At 40.8% G+C, this 23,140-nt stretch overlaps 1 protein-coding gene across 1 annotated transcript in view; it reads right to left on the bottom strand.

Moving 5' to 3' along the window:
• The window catches only part of ITPR1 (inositol 1,4,5-trisphosphate receptor, type 1), a 355,819-nt gene that overhangs the window by 133,084 nt on the left and 199,595 nt on the right, over nucleotides 1-23,140 (bottom strand). Inside the window, exons 33-39 of the mRNA XM_011937251.1 lie at nucleotides 20,087-20,212; nucleotides 17,432-17,560; nucleotides 14,427-14,547; nucleotides 11,066-11,250; nucleotides 6,941-7,089; nucleotides 5,544-5,655; nucleotides 41-73 (exon numbers count right to left, since the gene is read on the bottom strand). Of these exons, the coding sequence (XP_011792641.1) occupies nucleotides 41-73; nucleotides 5,544-5,655; nucleotides 6,941-7,089; nucleotides 11,066-11,250; nucleotides 14,427-14,547; nucleotides 17,432-17,560; nucleotides 20,087-20,212 (855 nt within the window). The remainder of the gene's footprint in view (nucleotides 1-40; nucleotides 74-5,543; nucleotides 5,656-6,940; nucleotides 7,090-11,065; nucleotides 11,251-14,426; nucleotides 14,548-17,431; nucleotides 17,561-20,086; nucleotides 20,213-23,140) is intronic.

Below are 23,140 nucleotides of genomic sequence, written 5' to 3'. Positions count from 1 at the left end.
ACCATGAGACATGAAAAACAAAAAACAACAAAATTAGGACCTCAGCATTATCCAATTCATCAATGGAAATTAGCTGGAAAAGAAAAAAGGGGAGAGAGAAAGAAGGAAATGTTAGGAAAGGAAATACAAGCCAGCCAAGTTTACAGACTTTACTCTTATTGCTACTCTCTCCTTAAAGCCTCGCCAGACAGGTAACCATCCTTAGAGGCTGGGGCACTGAGGACATGGCCGGAGCTCACCGTGACATCTGCTCGGGACCAAAACGGACACGATGCTGCCATACTTCATTCACACGTCAGGCATCAGACCTCACAGGTCACTTAATCACGTGTGCAGACAGCCCTGCGCTTGCTTGTGGACATGAAAACTTGAACCGAGCTGGGAGCAAGGGCAAATTCCCCAATGTTTTTTTCCACAGAGGGTGGGAAAGAGTAGAGTGAAAGACTAGAGTAGAACTAGCCCAGTTTAGAAGAAAATTCTTTCCTTAGCCTCATTTTATGACTCAGTGGGGGACAGAAGCTCAAACAGTACCAGCTGTAACTTTAGCAGCTAATAAGACCAGCATATCCCCAGCCTGGTCCTGTGGATGATTAAAGGAAACTACATTCCCTCTAGGTTGATCAGTGCCAACTCAAGTGATAATAGTGACATAGGATTTATCAGCATCATGTCCAAGAAAAACAAAAGTACAAGAGAAGTATCACAATTATGCTTGTTTAAGGATAGATGGATGATACTCAACTGATTTTTTATTAGGCTTTGTTAACATTGAGTATACTTTGCAAATTTAAGTTGCTGTCAGAAACACTAGTAGCTGGAAATGTTAATACTTTACTCACCTGGAGCAAAGATGCTTTGGTAATTAATAGGAGACTGACAATGTAGGAAATGAAAGCCCAGGTATTACCTGAGGTCATATACTTTCTAGTACTAAAACTGCTACTACTATTCAGAAGGGAAACGGATTTTAAATACATTCTGAGATATCCTTTTACATTAATTCCTGGCCTCCGAATTTCTTTCCAAAGCTCTTTGAGTAATAACTTCAGTCAACAGCAGTTTAATAATAAAAACCTACAGTAACAAAATCAGTTATTAATAATACATAAAATAACTATGTTTTCTTCTCAAGCCGGGTCTAGGGGCTTGAAGATTTTCTGAGTTAGAGAGTGATTCAGATTAAATTTTAGAGATATTTAGCTGTGGGAGATTATTTTCTTTTCAACACAGATATGGTTTAAATTGTAGATTAAAAGCAGAGATTAGTAGGCATTGCACACAGAGTGTTTGTAAAGTCCTGATATAATTTTAAAGTTTATTAACTTCGAATACACAGGATAGAAAGACACTATAAGCATCCTGCAAAAATATATTGCATCATTATTTTGGTGATAGTTTTAATATTTATTTTATATTTAACACTCTCTGAGAAGTATATGCATTGGTGGTCCTTTGAATTGTAGAGACATAAGAATTAAAGATGATTTTTTTTATTCCTAAGTGGTCATGATTAAAATCTCTGGCCATCTTCTTCAGTCAGCCCCTACCTTTCATCATACATGATAATTTGTTGTTGTTGTTTTGAGATGGAGTCTTGCTCTGTCACCCAGGCTGGAGCGCAATGGCGCAATCTTGGCTCACTAAAACCTCCACCTCCTGAGTTCAAGTGATTCTCCTGCCTCAGCCTCCCAAGTAGCTGGGATTATAGGAGTGTGGCACCACGTCAGACTAATTTTTGTATTTTTAGTAGAGATGGGGTTTCTCCATGTTGGCCAGGCTGGTCTCGAACTCCTGACCTCAGGTGATCCACCCGCCTCGGCCTCCCAAAGTGCTGGGATTACAGGCATGAGGCACCGTGCCCAGCTATGATAGTTCTTGAACAGGTACTTGGGGGCACTGGACCCAGACAAGTGAACCAACCACTTGCTACTCACTAGCCATATTCCTCTGTGTGGGAACTGATCAGAACTACAGGTTTTGGAAGACCTTGGGACAATCACACTTTGTAAACTCGCTTGTCATCTACTGGAAAGTGTTTTCAACAGTGTGAAAAATCAGCAATGAGCTGAAGACTAGATGTTTAAGTTTTGATACATTTAGTGCTGTCACGGCTAATGCCCACTATTGTTTACATAATCGTGTAACATAATGGAAACTTAGAGGTTCAACCTGTAGGTAGACCTCAAAACACTCAAATGGTGTCCATCTGTTCACTGATAATGCAATGGTGAAGAACTAGGACTCTAGGATCAGACTGTTTGGGTTTGAATTCCAGTTTTCCTTGTTATTAACTATGTAACCCCGGGCAAATTCTGGAGCTCTCTGAACCTATGTTTTCTCTTCCTTGCGTATAAAATAGTTAATGACAATAGTGGTATCTATCTCTGAGGCTGAACTGAGATAAGGTAGATGGGTTTAGTATAGTGGCTAGCACATGACAAGAGGTCGATCCATGTTATCATTGTTACTTATGACATAATCTAGGAAACGAGTGAATATCCATGACTTTTAAAAAGTGTGGGTCAGTCTTATAGTGATTCTATCATGTTTTAGTCTATTTGGTAATATGGGTGACAGTTCTTCATGGCTTTTTTCCCCAAGGCAGGGAGATCCATACAGGCACACCAATGTTTTTGAACAGGATAATAAAGAATGACGTCAACTTTCTTTTTCATCTGTGACCTTGACTAAGTACTCAAGCTGAATGAAATAGTAAAGATGGGTAAAGGTACCTACGTCTCATCATCTTTAAGGATTATCACTTAGAAAAAAGGCAAGAAAACCTGGCCCACACACGGTAGACACCACCTCAGGGGAGGCTGGAGAGGACACTGCACAGGGATGCGGGAAACCCAGACTCTAGTCTTGATCTCATACAGACTTCACACATGACCTCAGCCAGTCTCTCAGCTCTGAGCCCCAACCTCCTCGTATGCACAGGGAGAGTTGGAAGAGGCCATGCCACGGCCCCTCCAGATCCAATTCTCTGGCTATGAAGGCTCAGGAGGGGGCAGAGAAGCAGAACAATTCTGGACATCACCAGGGAGGTGTCAGTCACGGGACAAGCTCCATAAGAGGCCACTCATCAGCAAACGGGGATGGGAGGAGGGATACGGCCTCCCTCTACACTCACCGTGGTGTCGTCCTCAGCACTCAGGCCAAAGAACACCTCATTTATTATATTGACTCAAGTGAACTGGTTTGCCTGAGAAAGGGTAGTTCTTTGGCTCTGGGTTATTTCTGCCCTTGAAAAAGTTGGCCTGCCCTGTGCGTCATGCTTCTTTAGTCAAACGGGGCAGCCAGTAAACCATCAAAAAGCATCTTCAAAAAGCCTTAGTGAGACAGACAAAGTGAATACCAGCTACCAGGTCAGGAGACAGAAATACTTTAGTGTCCCTTGTTCTCCTTCTCTCTCTTTTGAAGTTCAATTAATAGGAATGTTTAAGTAGCATTTCCCGGCAGTCAAGCACTGGGCCAGCAGCACTGCAAGTCTTGCAGGTTTGGAGTGGCTAACGTGGGTTTCTAGAGCATCTTCCTTGGTTTCATGGCATTTTCCATGCTGGCCTATAGTTTGTTCATGTTCACGGAGGGGAATGACAGCCCTAACCAGACTGGAAAGAAATGCCGTCTCTCTCCAAGCCTCTCTGCTTAGGTGTGACTAATTTCTTCACCAGCTGAAAAGGATTTAACTAGACCCCAGGAACCTCTATGAAACTGTGATATAATTTACTTTTCCCAAGTGATCTCCTTTGAGGGTCCTCTCAACCCTATGCCCTTTCTTTCTCCATGAGCTTTATAACATGCATTACAGTATTTCCCATGTGGCATCCCCTGGGGTCTGGGATGCTCTCCCCGTTGGCACTAACGGGTAGGGGCAGGGAGCAGGGCAGCACACTTTCCACATGGCCTCAAAGACCCTGACATACTTGTCTGCCATGCAATCGAGACTCAGGAAACTCCAGGACAATGCTTCTACTTTACAGGTTATAAAAATACAACTGCAGGGAACTGCATGTATAATCTCAACTTGTAACAGTCACTAGAATAGAGGCACCAAAGTTTACTTTAAATACCTCAGTTATAGAAAGAAACAGATATTCCAAATAAGAGAAATTTGTGGTCTCCAGATTTGAAAAATCAGGTTTTATGCCCATGGATGCAAAAATACTCACTCAGCTTTGGTGGATTTAACCTTTTTTACGGAGAGCAAGTTTCTGTAACTAGATTCATATTTTATAAATGTTTCTGAAAATTAACTTTAAGAGAAATGAAGATCTTGTGAAATAAATGGTTATTATTTATCTGTCTGGTAAGTGTATTCTCTGCCATCAGCCTTTCCCGGCCCCCGCCTTTTTTTTCTTTTCTTGCTTTTAAGAGCAAGACCTACTAGGTGCCTATACAGGTATGAACAGGCCATCCCAGCACTTCTCACCTTACCAGGGGTCTTCACTTCTATCATTTATATTTATAAACTCTTGTCTGGCAGGTTTTCTCTGCAAAATTCCTACCGAGTTACAGAAACCTATGTTCTAATTAGTTTCTAAAAATGTAATGGAGATTTCTAGTCACGGAACTGCTTGTTGCTTATAGATTATGCCCCACGGTATAAACTAAGAAACCACAAAATCTGTTTTCTGTTGTCTTATCCAAGGAGTCTCACTAGTAACATTGCTCTAATATTAATGAGAGATAGGTTAGAAAGCAACATTCCTGCAGACATTTATACTTGCGACAATCTGGTTGCCACCACCCATTTTGACAAGGCAGGCTGATTTAATTATCAAGGCTTCTTCCTAGAGCTGAAAAAATGACTTACTGGGTATTTTGATAAGTCGGTGATATCAGTATATTCACCTACTCAGAAATTGTTGCTAAGCATAGCTGGCTGACCATTAGTGAACGTTATTACCTTCAAATGAAAATGGGTGAGACTTAAATTCACGCCCATGATTTGTTGCTGGGGGCTGAAAGGAAAGGGAATGGGATTGTTTCTGTCCTGCTCTGCCCAACATTAGAGGTGTAAGGAATGGAGCTGGTATATCCTTGCTCACTGAATATACCAAGATCAGGTCACGGGACTGTCCATTTCCCAATCTCCCTCAGAAGTGGTGACGTGTATGCCTGCCTTAATTGCAGTTAGAAGTGGAGGGCGTTTCTTGGTGCACTGAAAGGATTGTGCAACATCTCATCTGAACGAGGCAAGCAAACCCACAGGTATGCTTAGCTGAAACCTAAAAATCAGAAACGCATACTTTGATACACAAGAGGCATTTGCTTCTCACTGGGAATTTAAATAGATGGAAAATCTTGTTATTGCCACTTCTCTGACATTAGATTAGGTGGCAAGCAGCCTATAAGAGACGACTAAGTATATTTGACTTTTTAAAAAGATAGTCATATGATTTAGCTCCCTTTAAGGACTGGATAACCAGCTTTTTTTTTTTTTTAAGTCAGTAATGCCTGAGCTAAGGTGGGTTTTTAAAGGTCCCTCCCTTCAATGTCATAGTAAAACCTGGTTTGACCATGAAAATAAAATGCAATACCTTTTCTCCATAGCCTCTATCTTTGGTCATCATTTCCCTCAGGGTCTGGAGGACCTTAATGCAGAGCTTCTCCTCATTTTCTTCTAGCAGCTGTTTTGTATGTTTTATTAACCTGAATGGGGGGAAAACCACGGATTACGTCCTTGAAGCTAACTTTAAATTAAAAACACTTCACAAGCAATTTATTTTAACTAGTCCGTTAATGAACAAATATTTATTAAGAGCTCTCAGGTTAAACATACTTCAGGGCATTCCCTGCACTGAGAATAGCCAGTTAGCGACTGTGTCTCAATAGCGACACCTGCTGGTAAGTCACAGCAAACAGGCTCACTGAGCAGGAGTCAGCCACATATAATGGAGAGATTATATGGACAGAAGAACCGAGACAGAGGTCCACTCAGACCTGCTCGTTTATAAAGCGTGGCTATTTATCCACTGAGAATTGCTGGTAAAATGGGTCAAATATGCCAACACTGTAAAAAAAGAAACAACTCATGAGGACGATGGTTGAGGCCAATACACACAGTTCCCTTATGCACAAGCTTGTCCTTAGAGGGGTCCAGAAAAGTAAAAAACTCATAGGCAGAGTCCAGCCCCAAGCTAAACAAACAACTAATCTCAGGGTAAAAAAAATTTTTCTTTTTCTTTTTTTTTTTTTTGAGACAGGTTCTTATTCTGTTGCCCAGGCTGGAGTGCAGTAGTGTAATCTTGGCTCATTGTAGCCTCTGCCTCCTGGGTTCAAGTGATTCCCCTGCCTCAGTCACAGGGTAGCTGGAATTACAGGAGCCCACCACCATGCTTGGCTAATTTTTGTATTTTTAGTCAAGATGGGGTTTCACCATGTTGACCAGGCTGGTCTTGAGCTCCTGACCTCGGTGATCCACCAGCCTCCGCCTCCTAAAGTGCTGGGATTACAGGCACGAGCCACTGTACCTGGCCTTAGGGCAAAAATCTAATGGAGATTTCTAACCATGGGTCTGCTTGTTGCTTACAGATTATGCACAAGGCATAAACTAAGAAATTAAAAAATTGTTAGGAAAAGATAGTGAGGTCACAAAAGGTCTGAGATTTCTGAGGGCTGAGGGATCATGGCTTTTTTATGTCTGTACTACACAGCACGCGGTTGGTGCACCGTAATGAACGAATGAATGGGCATGCAGTTAAAATAAGAACTTCTCACCAAAAAACAAAGCAAAACAAAACAAAACAAGAAAGTGTCAGTAAGCAGGATTTAATAGACAAACTTACTTTGGGGAGGTCAGAACAGGACTTTAGCACATGACCTTGCATTCATCAAAGTTAAAAAACAGGACAACGTCTCCTTCTTCGGGAACAAAAGCTTTGTGAGGTCATCAAGGTTCTGGCAAATGAACACCCCAGAGAGAGAGGCCGCTTACTTGCAAATGAAACCGCCACTTTCACATTTCCTTCTGGCATCTGTGTTCTCTGGGAAAAGCAGCTCGGGTCTGTGGAGAACATCCACGAGCACAGATAACTCTGCCTGCACCAGGGGCCTGAGACGGTCCTCCAGCGCGGAGACGATGTCCTAAAACGGAAACACAGCCTCAGTCAGTGGCTCAGGCAGACACTGACCACAGGAGGGTGAGGACATTGATTTCTGCCCTAAAACACTGATGCACGGGGAGGCTAGGTTAGAGTAACTTTAGTATCGTCTGGCATCTCAAATTATTAGATATTGCCCAATGGTTACCTGAAACATTAGCCCCTGATGCAGAAAACAAAGTGAAAACAAGTCAACTTTCCCACCACCCCTTCTTTCAAGATGGCCTTATGCTACTCAACGTACCATTGCATATAGCTTAAAATATGACGCAAAAAATCAATTTAACAACATGGAAAGATGTCTATGACATGGGCGTAACAAAGGTCAAACAATAATAATCCTATTTTTATAAACATCATCAATATCTAGCTAAAGGATAAACATCAAATATTATTAAAACATTACTACTGGTTTTCTCTGGGTGGTGGGATTACAGGTGATTCTAATTTTCTTCTATACAGAAATACTTGTCAGTGTTGTCTATTTTCAATGAGCATGAATTATTCACATAATAAAAAGTCATACAAACATGAGGACACCAATGAATGAACATGCTGTATCAACATGCTAAATACATGTACCCTGATAGCATGATGGTCTTCAAATGCAAAACACATAGCTGTAGGAAAGGAAAACAGAGAGAAGTTGAAAGAGCAGCAAAACCAACACAACAAACACCATTTGAAGGCAAATGATAGAAAACAGATGAGAAATTATCTTCAAAAGATGCTAAAGTCTGCTCTATGGTTTGGTGACTCAGAACCTGCCTAGAGGTATGTTGGCTAAGACAGGGGCCAAACACAGCACGTCGGATAATACGGGAAGGCCTGGTTAACCAAGGACATTTGCATGGGAAAAGCTGCTTAAATTGGAACCCAGTTGGGATTGAGAAAGAAGTAACTAATCTTTTATCCAGAAACTAAAACTAATGATATGGAGATAATTTAATCTTAGATTTAATACAATTTGGGTGATGAATGTAATCACTCAATAAGGTTTAAGATGCATAAAGATACATGAATCAATCAAATAATTTTGAGCGGGGCAATTTTCCCAACAAGACTGTAAGACAGTACTTTGCAACATCCCTTAGTTCATATTGACTTTCACAGCACAGTCAAAAAAGGGTCATTTTTGGAAAATTCTGAGGATCTTATCAGTTCCCCACCATAGCATCCCTTTTGGAAGCACCCAGTCAATTTTCTCTTCAATCGTTAACTGATCTTGACTCTGGCAAATCTTTGTCTACAGTATTTCCATGGGATTAAAGTTGTTCTTATCATGTTCACGTATTTCATAAAATCCTGCATCTTTTGCACAGTTTGAACTTTACATTGCAATTGACTTGCATTGTATTGTCAAATGTATAGCATTCAGCAATCAAGGAGACACCAACAAAGATGGCAAAGCAATGGGTGGGGAAAGATGCTAGCTTTAAGTGAGAGGAATGTCTAGATGGGGATTAATTATAGAAGTGGTCAGTTTGCGGGTGAATTTCTTCTATTACAACTTTTGCTGCACTAGGCAATCTCATAAACCACAAGAACTCAGACGGTAAATAACTGGATAATGCAAATCCTTTAAGCCACTGGCCAAGTCCTTAGAACAGTATTGCCCACCTATGTGTTTCATTTAATTTCCCAAGAATATGCATAATAAATCTAAGAAGAGCACAAGAAACCAGCATGTTTGATTGCAGATAGTTTATTTCATTTGAGCAGGTGAGAAAATAATGTGTGCCCATGGAGTTAGGAGTCTACAACATCCCTCCCCTCTTCTAAAAGCATAGTGGGATCAGGAAGCACTCAATCAGGAATCAAGAACTGGTTCTCTTTGTTATTTAAGAACTAGTTGTGTTATGATAAAGGCTGAAATTCTTAACTTGACCCAAGAAGTCCCGCCAGCCTCCCCAGCTTCCTGGCTCCAGCCACACTAACCTTCCTTTGCTCATAAGAGCAGGGCTTCATAGGTCAAGTTAAGATGCATGTTTAAGTGTTTAACACCCATCTAATACTCACTACTCTCCCTTTTAACAAAGAGAGAGCAGATCTCTTGGTGGACGCTAAGAAAAAAAGGGGTAATCTAGCTGGAATTGAGTAATACTTTTATTTTCATCTTCTTTTCTGTATAATGGTCTTTACACATGCCGTTTCCCTCCCTTTTATTCTTTAGGTCCTACTGTTCCTTCTCATCTTGGTTCAAATGTTACTTTCCTCAGCAAGGTCTTCCTTGACCCTCATCCCTAACCTCAAACAAAATTAGTTTCCTTATCAGTATCTTTCAAGCGCTCCTCACTTCTCTGCACTTCTCACTTGTCCCTCTCACCATTTTATATGTAAAATTAATGTCTCTTTTTCCTTTCCAATACTTGAGATACTATGAGACAAATAACATCATTTCTGGTTCTGCTGACCACTGCATCCCCAGAGCCTAGCATGGAGCTGATGAATGATTTAACGAATTTATCTCTCTTCAAGTAGGTTGTGTAACCATACAGAGACTCAGTAACTGTTACAGTCAGTAGTAAACAACAGTAATAAGAGTAATAATGTTAACAGCAGCCCTCAACTGAGTGCTCACTACATGCCAGGCACTGCTCTATGTATTTTATGTGCACTGTATTTTCCTAAGATGGCTATACCACAATATATCCTGTCTTGTACATTCTTCTCACAATATGACACTGACATCCCTTTCACTGAATGATGGCCTAGATTCCCTCCCCCTGAACTTGAGTGAACCTTTGAGACTGCCTTGACCAACAGAGCACAGTAAAAGTGATGCTATGTGACTTCTGAAGCTAGGTCATAACAACAATAAAGTTTTCACTTGTCTCTCTCCATACACACTCATTTTGGGACCTAGCTGCCATGGTGTGAGGAAGCCCAAGCTACATGGAGATGTTTCAGTCAACAACTCCAGCTGATGTCCCACCTGACAACCAGCAACTGCCAAACACGTGAGTGAGCAAGGTGTCAAGATGAGTTCAACCATAGTCACCATCTGACTACAACCCCATGAAAGACTCTAAGCAAGAAATAGCTCGCTGAGCCCTTCTGAGTCAACCTCCAGAAGAGCAAAAGAGAATAAAGTAAGTGTTGTGATTTGCTGCACAAAATACAGGTAACTGGGACATATTATGAACTCTCTTTAATTCTCACACCAACCACATAAGGCAGGTGTCACTGTTTTACAGACTAGGAATCTGAAGGACCGAGAAGTCAAGTAACTCGCCCAAGAATACACCATTTCTAGGGGGCAGAGCCAGGATTTAAATTTAACCCAGGCACTGGCCTGAGACTACACCTTTAAACACTGCTTGTGGGCTCATTCAAAGGATCTGTGATTCTCAAACTGTGGTCTATGTACTACCTGTGAGAGCATCATCTGAGGTGCTTGTATAAAAAAGATGTTAATGTTAAGTGTTTAACATCTAATACTCTCTACTCTCCCCTTTAATAAAAGAAGAGCAGATGTCTTGGTAGATACTAAGAAAAAAGGTCTATAATCTAGCTGCAAGTAATACTTTTGTTTTCATCTGCCTCATTCTGATGTAAAATTCTTCTCTCAGGTGTTACCACCCTTGTTCACCTGCTGATTCAAGAGGCTAAATAATCCCAGAGTGATGGGAAAAAATGGAACATTTATGCTCTTATTCTAAACATCCTCCATAATATTTCAATATTTCCTTCTAATAAGAGCAGAGTCCCAATTTTTCACCAGGAAATCTGCAAATCTAGGAGTAACCTTTAAAAACCATCACTTTTTCAGGAACTTTTCTATTTCTAAGTGACTTCCCACTCCTGGCCCTACATACCTAACATTTGACTAGTCGTTCACCACACTGACATCTTCCTACCGCCCAGTTTAGATGCTCTCTGGCTGAAGAACACACTGCTGTGTGTGGCAATCACCTGAGGCCAGGCTAAGCATCACTTCTCTCAACACCAGGCATTACCTGCAATCTCTCAATGATATTCCGGTAGTCTCTGGAAGCTGCCAGAACAGAGTCCCTGCGTGCGGCATTGCGGGCTGAGAGCCGCCAGTTCATGGCTGTTTTCTGCACAATGTTGTGGGACTTGAGAAAGAGGTTGTTGACTTGGCTGTCCAGGTCCACGGGAATGGCAATGGCCCGGCTCTTGGCTGTACAGGAGAAAGATGAGTCGTGAGCCTACAATTTTTATGGGGGACACCCTGCAGATGGACGTAATGCCCTATTCACCATTGGGCAGGTTTTTCACACCCAGAATGGGCCGGCTTGCCTGGTATTGAGCTTAAAGACTGAGGAGCTCAAGTCAACTTTACCATCTTTTAGGTCAGGGTTTCCCAGTGTGAATTCTGGGGGTCAGCAGTTCTGAGGAATGATAAAACACTCTCAGGTCATAAGGCTAGGGCATGTCGGCGTTAAAGTTCAATGGGTTTCCTCAATGAATGGCTTCTTATCGTCACTGAGGTGTTTGTGTATTTTAAGAATAATCAAGGCAGGGAACTCGTTTGGCCAATGAATCATTTGCTAGTTATTTTTCAGGTTTGTTCAACAATCTACAAAAATGCTGGGTTATCCCAAACATAATCCTAAAGGTAGCATTCACAATGGCATAAACTCCTCTTTCTGGATAGGTCCTTCTTTCTTCCTCTTAAAAAAGGAGAACTCCAGTCTAAGCATGAGACCAACATCAGTCAAACCCATGATGGAAGATACTCTACAGGACTCCTAATCAGTACTTGTCAAGACTGTGAAAGTCATAAGAAACAAGGAAAGGCTGAGAAATGGTCACAGACCAGAAGAGACTGGGGAGACATGACAACCAAATGCAAGGTAGTGCCGGGACCAAATCCTGGAACAGAAAAAGGGTGTGACAAGGGATAGCAGTGGGAAAAGTGGTGAAATTCAAATCGAGTGTGGAGTGGAGGTAATAGCCCAGTATCAGGGTCAGTTTCCTGGTCTTGGCAAAGGTGCCCTGCTAATGTAAGATGCTGACAATGGGTGACAATGAGTGAGGGGTCTGTGGGAATTCTCTGTATTACCCTTACTATAGTCCCATAAACCTAAAATTATTCCAAAATAAAAGATTTTGAAAAGGAAGATAATTAAGAGTAATAATCATTTTTTTCCATATGGGAAAATGTCCAAAAAAGAACTATTTCCTGTCTTCAATGCTTCAAAACACTAGAAGCAAAGAAAGTACTCTAGTATCTGATTGTAAAAACAATGCCAACATCCTGAAAGAGGAATCTGAGAAGCAATTACTTAAATCCCATTTAAAACACAAACACACACACAATTTAGGGGGGAAAAAAACTATAAGCCAGCCAACAACTTTCTAACAGTCTAATACAGAAAGTGGGAAATTTGGAAAAATACAAATAATAAAAAATTAAAAAGCAGGATGTACAGGGTACACTCATCACAGCTAGAAACTCTGTGCCTTGGATACTCATAAGCTAAACAACTAACACAGTGGACTCTGGGTGTGGTATCAGTCATGAGGAAGCAATCCCCAAAAGACACAGAGGGGACTCTGGGTAGTGCTGTTTTCATGTCTTACCATTTCACAGACATCAACTCTCCTTGTCTTTCTTCTTATCACCGCCAAGACAAACGGAAAGATTTCCCCTCTCTAATGAGCACTGAGCTGCTCGTCAAGTCAGCCACTTGCTAAAATACTAAACAAAAACTAACCTCTGTGGCAAGGACTTTCTCTTACATTTTCTTTGGCCTCAATAAGCAGATCTTTTTTTTTTTTTTTTTCCAACTTTTATCTTAGAACCAGGGGGTACACACGCAGGTTTGCTGCAAAGGTGTATTGCTTAATGCTGATCGAATCCATCACCCAGATAGAACACAGAGTACCCAACAGGTAGTTTTGTTTTTTTGAGACAGCGCTGTGCTCTGTTGCCCAGGCTAGAGTGCCACCAGTGGTGTGATCTCAGCTCACCACAACCTCTGCCTCCCAGGTTCAAGCAATTCTCCTGCCTCAGCCTCCTGAGTAACTGGGATTACAGGCATGCGCCACCATGCCAGACTAATTTTGTATTTTTAGTAGAGACGGGGTTTCTCCATGTTGGTCAGGCTGGTCTCGAACTCCCAACCTCAGGTGATCTGCCTGTCTCAGTCTCCCAAAGTGCTGGCATTACAGGTGTGAGCCACCGCGCCCAGCACCCAACAAGTAGTTTTTCAGCCCTTTTCCCCCTTTCCCCCTCTAGTATTCCCCCATCTTTACATCCATGTGGACCCAATATTTAGCTCCCACTTTTAAGTGAGAATGCGTGGTATTTGGCTTTGTACTTCCACGTTAGTTCACCAAGTATATTCTTTATGATAGATAATCGTGTATGGAAAAAGTATAGGATTATCTGGGAATTCCCTTGCAGGGCCCTGTGTCTAAGGTATAACACAATGAACCTGTCATGTACATATTTTTCAAAACCTAATTTATGACTACAAAATATCACCACACCAATAATAAAAAGACATCAACACCCACCATATGAGAGTAAAGGAACTGGGCCACAGACTACTGAAATTAGGTAACAGGTCCTAATATAGATTATACATATCTCCCAAAGTATATCCAAACTGACTTGATATCTTACCTACACAATTGACACTTGCTGGACAGCCACTAAATAGTACTAAGAACTACACCTGTTTTGCTCTTCTTGTTACCTGCCTGGAGGACTCTCTTCTTAACTTCAGGCAGGAAGCTTACCTCTTTGCACAGCATTAATAGGGGGTGGGTAATGGGTCAAGTCATGGAATGTGATAAAGTCAGGATGAAGGAAAAAGAAATTTTCCTAACTTCCTTTCAAAGGCTGCCTATGAGAGGTGGTACAGGAGGGGAGTCACAGAGGAAATGGAGAATCATTTCTCCTCAAGGGGAAGAAGGGAGCAGTGCACCATTTCTGAGAAAGGGTGTTCCTTAGGATGTGACAGGTGCTTTCCAGGAAAAAGTTTCCATACGGTCAAGTACATTTGCTGGATTAAACAAATTAGTTTCTTGAATGAGGGACTTCCCAGGGCCTTGAATAAGCTGTGTGTATCATGACTTGCCAAGAATTGCCTAACAACCACAGAAGCTTGTTCTTCGAGGCCTATCTGACTTAGGACTCACTGGCTCTTCCTTTGGGAAATGCTGGTTGGTAGATAAAAAAAAGAAGCCCAGTAATCAAGAAGACCTTGGTTCCAGGTCTGACTCTGAAACTTCCTGTCTGTGTAACTTTAGAAGAATTGTAATGAGTGCTCAACAAATGGCAGCCTTACCACTGTCAGACAATTCATTTTCATCACGCATATCCAAACTGACTTGGTATCTTACCTACATCAGACAGCACCCGAATACAGCTCTCCACGGAGGCTTTTTGGCTTGGCATTAACCAGTTGCAGTGGTAAACTCTGAAGACTCCTTGCAGCAGTTGCACAAAGACAGGCTGGCGGGTCTGCAAGAAGCCGAAAGAGGCAATGTGAAAAACAGACTTTTATTTATAGACTACCGATGAGCTGATCAGAGACAGACATTGTCTTGAACCACAGGACCCCAGACCCGAGATAGACATTGTTGTTAATGGACCCTGAGGCAAGTGTGAGAGGGGATGCCTGGATAAGGGCTAAATTCCATAAGTTACCTAGCCAAGGGAGAGCAATTCAGAAGCATTTTAGGGCAATGCATTAACTTGATGCTATTTTAACTAAGTTTGAGCACAAGAAGGAGCAACGGATCCACAATTCAAAGACTGGTATTCTTATCCAGTTACCAAGCAGCTGCATGACTTTAAGCAAAATTACTTCACCTGTCTGAACTCCAGTTTCATCCAATGTATAAAATAAGTGGATTGAGGCAGATGGACCCCAAAGTTCCTTCCAGACATACATCTATTGAGTAGAATCCACATTTTTAATCGGCAAAAACAAACTGATAAGTGAATCTCACCTAGAATGCTACTTCTGTATTTCTGGCAAGGTCTTCAACGACATAAAGAGAATTCAGATGGTTACTCTTTATGAATATTCATTTATTACGATGAGTACTTAGAAGTTACATGAGAAGATTTATTCCTTTCTACAAAGGTATAAATTTGTACTCATTTTAAAGTAAGAGTACTCAAACATCCACTGAATCAATTTGACACTGACTTTCTGAGTACATGAAAAATTATAGTTTTGGTCTCCATTAAAAGGGTCGTTTTGGACCAGCAAGGCAAAGATAGATAGCCGCGTATGCTGCACTATTCAACTCGTCTTTCATTTGAGAGGAGACAACTTGCATAGCCCCTCTAAAAACAGTGGAAGTTAATATAGTAAAGAAAAAAGTATTGAAAACCCCAGAAGAGGTCTCTGAGATGAAAGAAAATAGAAAGTGTCAGGGGAAAAAGGAAGTCTACTATAAGAAAATAAAATAGATTAACTAAAACTTCAGAACCTCCCTGATAAACATGGTTCAGAAAACTTTCATTTATTAAGGGCAAACTATGTGTGAGACATTTCACGTATGATCTCATTCAGGCCTCAGTGAACAATTTGGTGCCTTGGAATTACCTTCCCGTCACACAGGAAAAACAAAGGCCCAGCAAGAATAAAAGAAATTATCCAAAAGAAAAGAGAAGTGATGGCAAAGCAGGAAGTGAACTGCAAGGGTCTCTCTGATGGCAAACCTCCATGTTCTTTCCATGAAGTTCACCTGGGAGTCAGAATCTCATTGCCTTCTTTCTGTCCTACTCCCTGCAGCCACCTAAGATAGTAAGCTGTGTTCCTAATAGACGACAGGAGCAGAGGGAGCCTGGCAAACTGGCCGGGGGAACCTAGAATTTAGTCCGAGTTTTGTGGCTGCTTGTTAGCTCTGAAGCTAATTCAAAGGGCCCAATGAGAATGGTCGTTTACCCCAAGCACTTCCTACCTGCCAAGCTCTGTGCTAAGCACTTTATACATATCTCATTTAGCCTTCACCATCACCCTGTGAAGTAAGCAGTGGCATTATTACCTGCCCTATTAGCCAGTAAGTGCTGGATTTGGGATGGGAACCCAATAGCCCAGGTCAAAGAAAGAAGTATCCCTTGACTAAAATAACTCCACTGAACCGTATTCCTGGAACACCTGCTCTGCCCCTATTTGACACCTTGGTGTACAAAAGACGATTAAAAGGATAAGAGTAGCTGCCTACTAACTATCCAAATGTAACAGGCAATCAGGTGGGATATGGTTTGGCTGTGTCCCTACCCAAATTTCATCTTGAATTATAGCTCCTACAATTTCCACATGTTGTGGGAGGTAACTGAATCATGGGGTGGGTCTTTCCCATGCTGTTCTCGTGATAGTGAATGAATCTTGCAAGATCTGATGGTTTTATAAAGGGGAGTTTCCCTGCACAAGTTCTCTTCTCTAGTCTGCTGCCATGTGGGACGTCGCCTTCACCGTCTACCATGACTGTGAGGGCTCCCCAGCCACATGCAACTGTGAGTCCACTAAACCTCTTTCTTTTGTAAATTGCCTAGTCTTGGGTATGTCTTTATCAGCAGTGTGAAAATGGACTAATACAGGTGACATCAGCTCACTCAACCTCTTGGAAGAGCAAAAGGACATGATGGCCCATCATCAGCTTTTTTCCTAAAATCCTCCCCTTTCTTCATTCCTGAGGTCCCACAGACTCCCAAATCGCACCCTGCCTGCATGAAAACTCCCGACCTTCCTCTGCCTCTTTTACATCCCATCATCCGTTATTTGTGTCCTCTCCAGGTCCCTTTTCGTTTACCACTTCATTTTCCTGGCTAAGGCTTCAACCAGTACATGTTTATCTCTGATCTCTACTGCTCTCCTGAGTCTAATTTATTCATTTGTTCAATAAATTAGCAACTTGTTGTCAGTCACAATGCCAGGTACAAGGGATAGACTAGTATCTGAGATGATCATGCATATAAGGCATAACTTTGTCCTCATGTAGCTTATAGTCTAACAGAAATAGCACAGGCTACCATTTATTAAGCACCTACTCTGTGTCAGGCACTGTGCTAGATGTTTTATAAATGTTATCTCTAGAATTGGAGGGCAGGGAAGGAGAAGACTGAAGGACCAAAAAAAAAAAAAAAAAAAAACAGAAAAGATTTTAAGGAGAAAATCAACAATTAATAGAACCATCCAATATAAGAAAATATCCCCAGGTACTTCTTTAGCCAAGAAATCCCATCAAAGCTATCTTCCACCAAGAGAAATGTATCTTTTATTAATGCTTTGCAGACCAGTTCATTTACAGTTGCTCACCCCCAAATTCACATCTTGCCCAACTGCCGAAGGTGTATCATGAACACTCTGCTTGACGTTGGTATTTATTACCTGCAAAGTTGTACTCTGGTCTGAGAAGGGAGAGCTGAAGAAAGTAGTAACAATACTCATGACGATTTCGGTGACGTACTTCTCCAAAATGGAGTCTGCATGTTTCCTGTCACTAGTGTTGTTACAGGCCTGGAAGATAAGTGGGTCTATGTTAAGCATGACACCAAAACCTACACCAAACATTAAGAAATCTGCGACTCCCTCCTGTGGGTTACTTTTAACAAATGAAAGGTAAAGGCCTGCTGGCCAATATTTCTCCCCTTAAGGAATCACAATAATAAAATATAAATCATGAAAAAAAGGAAAGCAGATCAGCTCAGACAACATGAAGCAAAATCACAAACATTAAAATGGGTATGAGACCAACAAGGCCATCACTTGCAACTTCCTATGTGTGTCTGTAAAATCCAAAACCCCGAAGGGCAGTAAGAAGCACAGTCACTACAGGTGTCTTAAATTTCCCCTAAAAGAAAACTGCTCTCCTGAGTAATCCATTCCTCTGGTCTAGACCGTGGTTTCCTTATCCAAATAATCAAGACAGTCATATATGTTACTGAGGTCCTATGGACCTGACCGTCTCCTTTTTTTTTGAGACAGAGTCTCACTCTGTCACCCAGGATGGAGTACAGTGGCATGATCTTGGCTCACTGCAGCCTTCATTTCCCAGGTTCAAGCGATTCTCGTGCCTCAGCCTTCCAAGTAGCTGGGATTACAGGTGCCTGCCACCATGCCCGGCTAATTTTTGTATTTTTTTTAGTAGACATAGGGTTTCGCCATGTTGGCCAGGCTAGTCTCGAACTCCTGGGCTCAAGGGATCTGCCCACCTAGGTCTCCCAAAGTACTGGGATTACAGGTGTGAGCCACCACGCCTGGCCTGACCATGCTCCAATCCTACAACAATCTTCCATTCAATTAAAATCTTACCAATACACAACATTGTTCAAAATAGCAAGCCATATTTCAGAATAACTGACTATACATGTTTTGGGGTGAGGAGACACCTTCAGTTTCACCCGTACTCTACTTAAGTCTGCTGCCTAGAATAAGATTTGCCATGGAGAGGGTTAGCACATTTTTTAAAAAATCAAGTTTTATAATTTAAGATATAAAATTGCTTATACTGAAAAGAATGAAGGACATAAAAATCAAGTGTTCTTAAGAGACTCTCATGTTCTGACCTTAAAACTAGACAGTCTGAGAACATATTCAAAGAATGAAATTAATAGCTGATTTTACAGCATTTCTAAGTAATTTAATGCAAGGATCGGCAAAATAAGGGCCAGTCATTATCTTTATAAAGTATTATTGGAACACAGCCAAACCTGCTTGCCATGACTACTTTCATGCTAGAAGGGCAGAACTGAGTAGTCATGAAAGAGGTGAATGGCCCACAAAGCTTAATATATTTACTATCTGGTCCTTTACAGAAAATTTCAGAGCACTGATTTAAAGAAATAAATCAGGCCTGCCATTCCAAGCCAAAATCCCTAGGCTAATGGGATTAAAAAACTAGGAAGAGTTTGAGATTTTTAAAAAAATACATCTGTGAAACCAACACCTGACCAAATATTACTAAACAGGGTTCTCATTCAGAAGGAAAATAAGTTCTTACAGGCTCCTTGTCTCATACTAGCAATCATACAGTCAAGCAGAAAATACCACACTGTAGGATTCTATAATGCACCTTAACATCACAATGTTTCTGAAATTGGGATGTATCTGACAATTATCTTCTAAACAATCTTTTAATCTACCCCGCTCCCCCAAATCCACCATCACAAAACTCATATTAAATCTGTGGTATGCTTTGCTATGTGGCAGTCTTGTGGCTTTCGCATGAATATTAAGCTCAATGCAAAACCAAATCAAGTATCTTTAAGGCCACTCTTGAGGCTGAGCCAGGAAAGCAATAAATGGAAGGTGAAGAGTTTTGCAGAATCCTCAAGACCAGACTGCAGGAGACAAATGCTCAAGCTCAGGGAAGTGCCCTTCAAGCACAGACATATTACCAAGGAAAATAAATCCTTAGAAATTGAATTTTAATATGCCCAGGTTATCATTCATCAACCAATCCACAGGGGTGACATGAAAACCAGAAATAACCTCTCTTCCGTGAAGCTTGATAAATAACATTCATTCGTGGCTAAGAGCAAAAGATAGGCAGAATGGCCAGGTGTCGTGGCTCACACTTGTAATCCCAGCACTTTGGGAGGCTGAGGTGGGCAGATCATTTGAGGTCAGGAGTTCGAGACCAGCCTGGCCAACATGGTGAAACCCTGTTTCTACTAAAAACACAAACATTAGCCAGGCATGGTGGCAGGTGCTTGTAATCCCAGCTACTCAGGAGGCTGAGGCAGGAGAATTGCTTGAGCCCAGGAGGCAGAGGTTGCAGTGAACTGAGATTGTGCCACTGCACTCCAGCCTAGGTGACAGAGCAAGACTCCATCTCAAAGGGGGAAAAAAAAAGGAAGAAATGAGACATGAGAAAAGAGTCACAAGTGCCTCTGCATGCCACAAATTAGAGTAGAAATGATGCAGCTGTTTTCTTCATGTGTGCACGAAGATGCTACACACACACACACACACACACACACATACACACACACACACACCTCTCACTCTCCAACTCTGCCTCCTTAGTTCCAAAAGGCTTACCCTGCAGATGTCTACAAGGAAATTCTCAAACAATTTCCACATGTGATTGCTGGTGTAAATCTCCTTCATTTCCACCTCTGTGTCCACATAGCAGTGATTCAGGAAGTTAATGTATGCAATTTTAACCTGCAAGATAGAAAGAAGCTTTTCTGAAAAACCATCTTGGTTTACATGGAACTGATTAGCTGCTTCAACTTCACAGCAAGAAGGACAGATCAAAATGGTCATCCCATTCCCCACTGCCAAGTTTTACTTCTATGATTTTCTGACATTTGAAATTCACAATTATAAAATCCAAAACCATAAAGCTTTTGGAAGAGAATATGTTCATGACCTCAAGGGAAAGAATGAGGTAAAACCTCTGACCATAGAAGAGGGACAAGTTTGATTACTTGAAATTAAGAATTTCTGTTCATAAAAAGGCACCACTGGAGAGTTAAATGGGCACGAGTTGGGAGAAGATACCTGAAAGGCATGTTCCAATGAAGAATGCCCCTACATCTGTGCTTATAAGACAGACATCCCCAGAGAAAAGGGAGGTAAAAAACTGGATCAGATATTTCTTAAAGGAATATCAAACATCAAACACACACACACACACACACACACACAGCAAGGGGCGCAACTTCAATTAGGAATCAAGGACACAGACATTAAAATCACTATGGTTAATGAAAACATGTGTCTATACAAAATTCTGTACATAAGTATGCATAGCAGCATGATTCACAATAGTCAAAAAGTGGAAACAATCCAAATCCCCATCAACTGACTGATGAACACACAAAATGTGGTGTATGTACAGAATAGAAAATTACTCTGCAACATAAAGGAACGAAGTGCTGATACATGCTACGACTTGCATGAGCCTTGAGAAAAATCATGTAGGTGAAAAAATCCAGTCGTAAAAGACCACATGCTGCATGATTCCATGAAATGTCTCAAATAGGCAAATCCATATATTCAGAAAGATGAGCAGTTGCCTAGGATTGGGGGGTTGGCAGGAAATGGGAAGTAACTGCTAATGGGCATGGGGTTTCTTTTTGGGATGATGAAAATATTCTGTAACTATATTGTGATGGTGATTGCACAACTCTGTGAATATATTAAAAACCACTCAATTATACACTTTAAACAAGTGAATCATATCTGCAAATATCTCCATGAAGCTTCTAAAAATTAAGCTAGTATGCAATACTATTATACAACCATCAAATTGAAAAAAAAATAATAAAGGATCTGATGATAGCAAATGTTAGCAGGGTTGGGAGGAGGAATGTTAACTGGAGCAACTATGCTGAAAACAACTGGACTGTGTCACATCAAATTGAAGAAATGCACCACCTATGATCCAGCACTTCCACTTCTGACTATCCACACACCCTGGACAGAAGTGTACATGTGTGGGCCAGGATGTATGCATGATCCTAACAGCCAAAAGCTGGAAACAACTACAACGAGCATCAGTAGAAGAATGGAAAATCCTATCATGGTGCCATGATAGAAAGGAATGCTTCAAAGCAAAGGAAATGGACACAGCTACATGTCAGGGTGGATCAGCCTTAACAACACAGAGCTGAACTTAAGAAGACATGGAATGATACACAGAAGAAGTCCAAAACCTCACAAAACTAAACTATATTGTTGAGGGATGTATACAGAAAAGCAACTGCAGGATTACATAAAAGTCAGCTTGTGGTTATCCTCAGGAGACAGCCCTTGGGGGAGGTGAGGACAGGAAAGGGGAATGGGGGAGGTTTTTGCATATTTCTTGACCTGGGTGGCAATTACAAAGCTGTTCTCTTTATAATTGTTCTATTGTTCCTTTAGTATACAATTGAGATTTATGTACTTTTTTTGCATTTCTGTTGTATTTCAAATAAAAAAGGGTAAAAAACAAACTAATGCTTGTTATAACACTATGCTTCTCTCATCCCTAATGCTAGTTATAACTCTACCTTCTTTATCCATAACAAGAGAAATGTAAATTAAAACTATGTTGAAATGACCATTTTCACCTGCCAGATATATGAGAATCCAAAAGTTTGGTAATATACTGTGGCCAAGACTGTGAAAAAAATGCAATCTCATTGCTTTCTTATTACAGCGATTATTCATTACTATCTCATTATATCATAAATTAGTTAAACACAAAGGACCATGACAGTACATCCATACAATGGAATTTTATGCAACTGTAAAAACAATCTGGCATCTCTTTATGAACTGGTATGAAGAGAAGTTACAGTGTTAAGGTACAGAATTGTGTACCTAAAGTATCATCTTTTGCATTTAAAAAAACGGGGGGGGGAGTAAAGTATATATAATGTATGTGTTTATGTGCAAAATTCTAGAAAAATACACAAGAACATAATAAATTATTTTCTGTAGGGTGGGTGGGAAAACAGATTATAAGACTTTTCATGGTTTACCCCTAAATTTACAGTCTTTGATTGTTGAACTTTTCAAAGAGTATGGTCAGGTACTGAATAATGACATTTTGGTCAATGATGGGTCTCATACACAACAGAGACCCCTAAGATTATAACACCCAATTTTTACTGGAACTTTTCAATGTTTAGATACACAAATACAATTGTGTTATAACTGTCTTCAGTACTGAGGCAGCCACATGTTGTGCATGTTTGTAGCCTGGGAGCAAGAGGCCAGACCATAGAGCCGAGGTGTGTAGCAGGCTGTGCCATCTAGGTTTGCGTAAGTGCGCTGTACGATGTTTGCACAATGAGGAAATCAACTAAGAATGCATTTCTCAAAACATATCCCCACCACTAACCGACACACAACTGTTATTAGCTTTTCAAAAAAACCTAAAAACAATATATATGTGTCATATATATTTAATGTAATATAAATGTGTACTACAAACTATTACACATTGTAAAACATGTAATATATACTTTACAATATACTTTATATATCATAAAATATATACTTTATAAATCACAAAATATATACTTTACAATCCATTTCATTATTAATCAATATAATATATGAGTAGGAAAAAAGGAAGCCTGGAAGGATTAACTTCAAAAC

Source organism: Colobus angolensis, unplaced genomic scaffold, assembly GCF_000951035.1.
Source record: "Colobus angolensis palliatus isolate OR3802 unplaced genomic scaffold, Cang.pa_1.0 Scaffold160, whole genome shotgun sequence".
Lineage (NCBI taxonomy): Eukaryota > Metazoa > Chordata > Mammalia > Primates > Cercopithecidae > Colobus > Colobus angolensis.
Note: the sequence above shows the minus strand (reverse complement) of the source record. Positions and strands in the feature narration are given on the sequence as shown.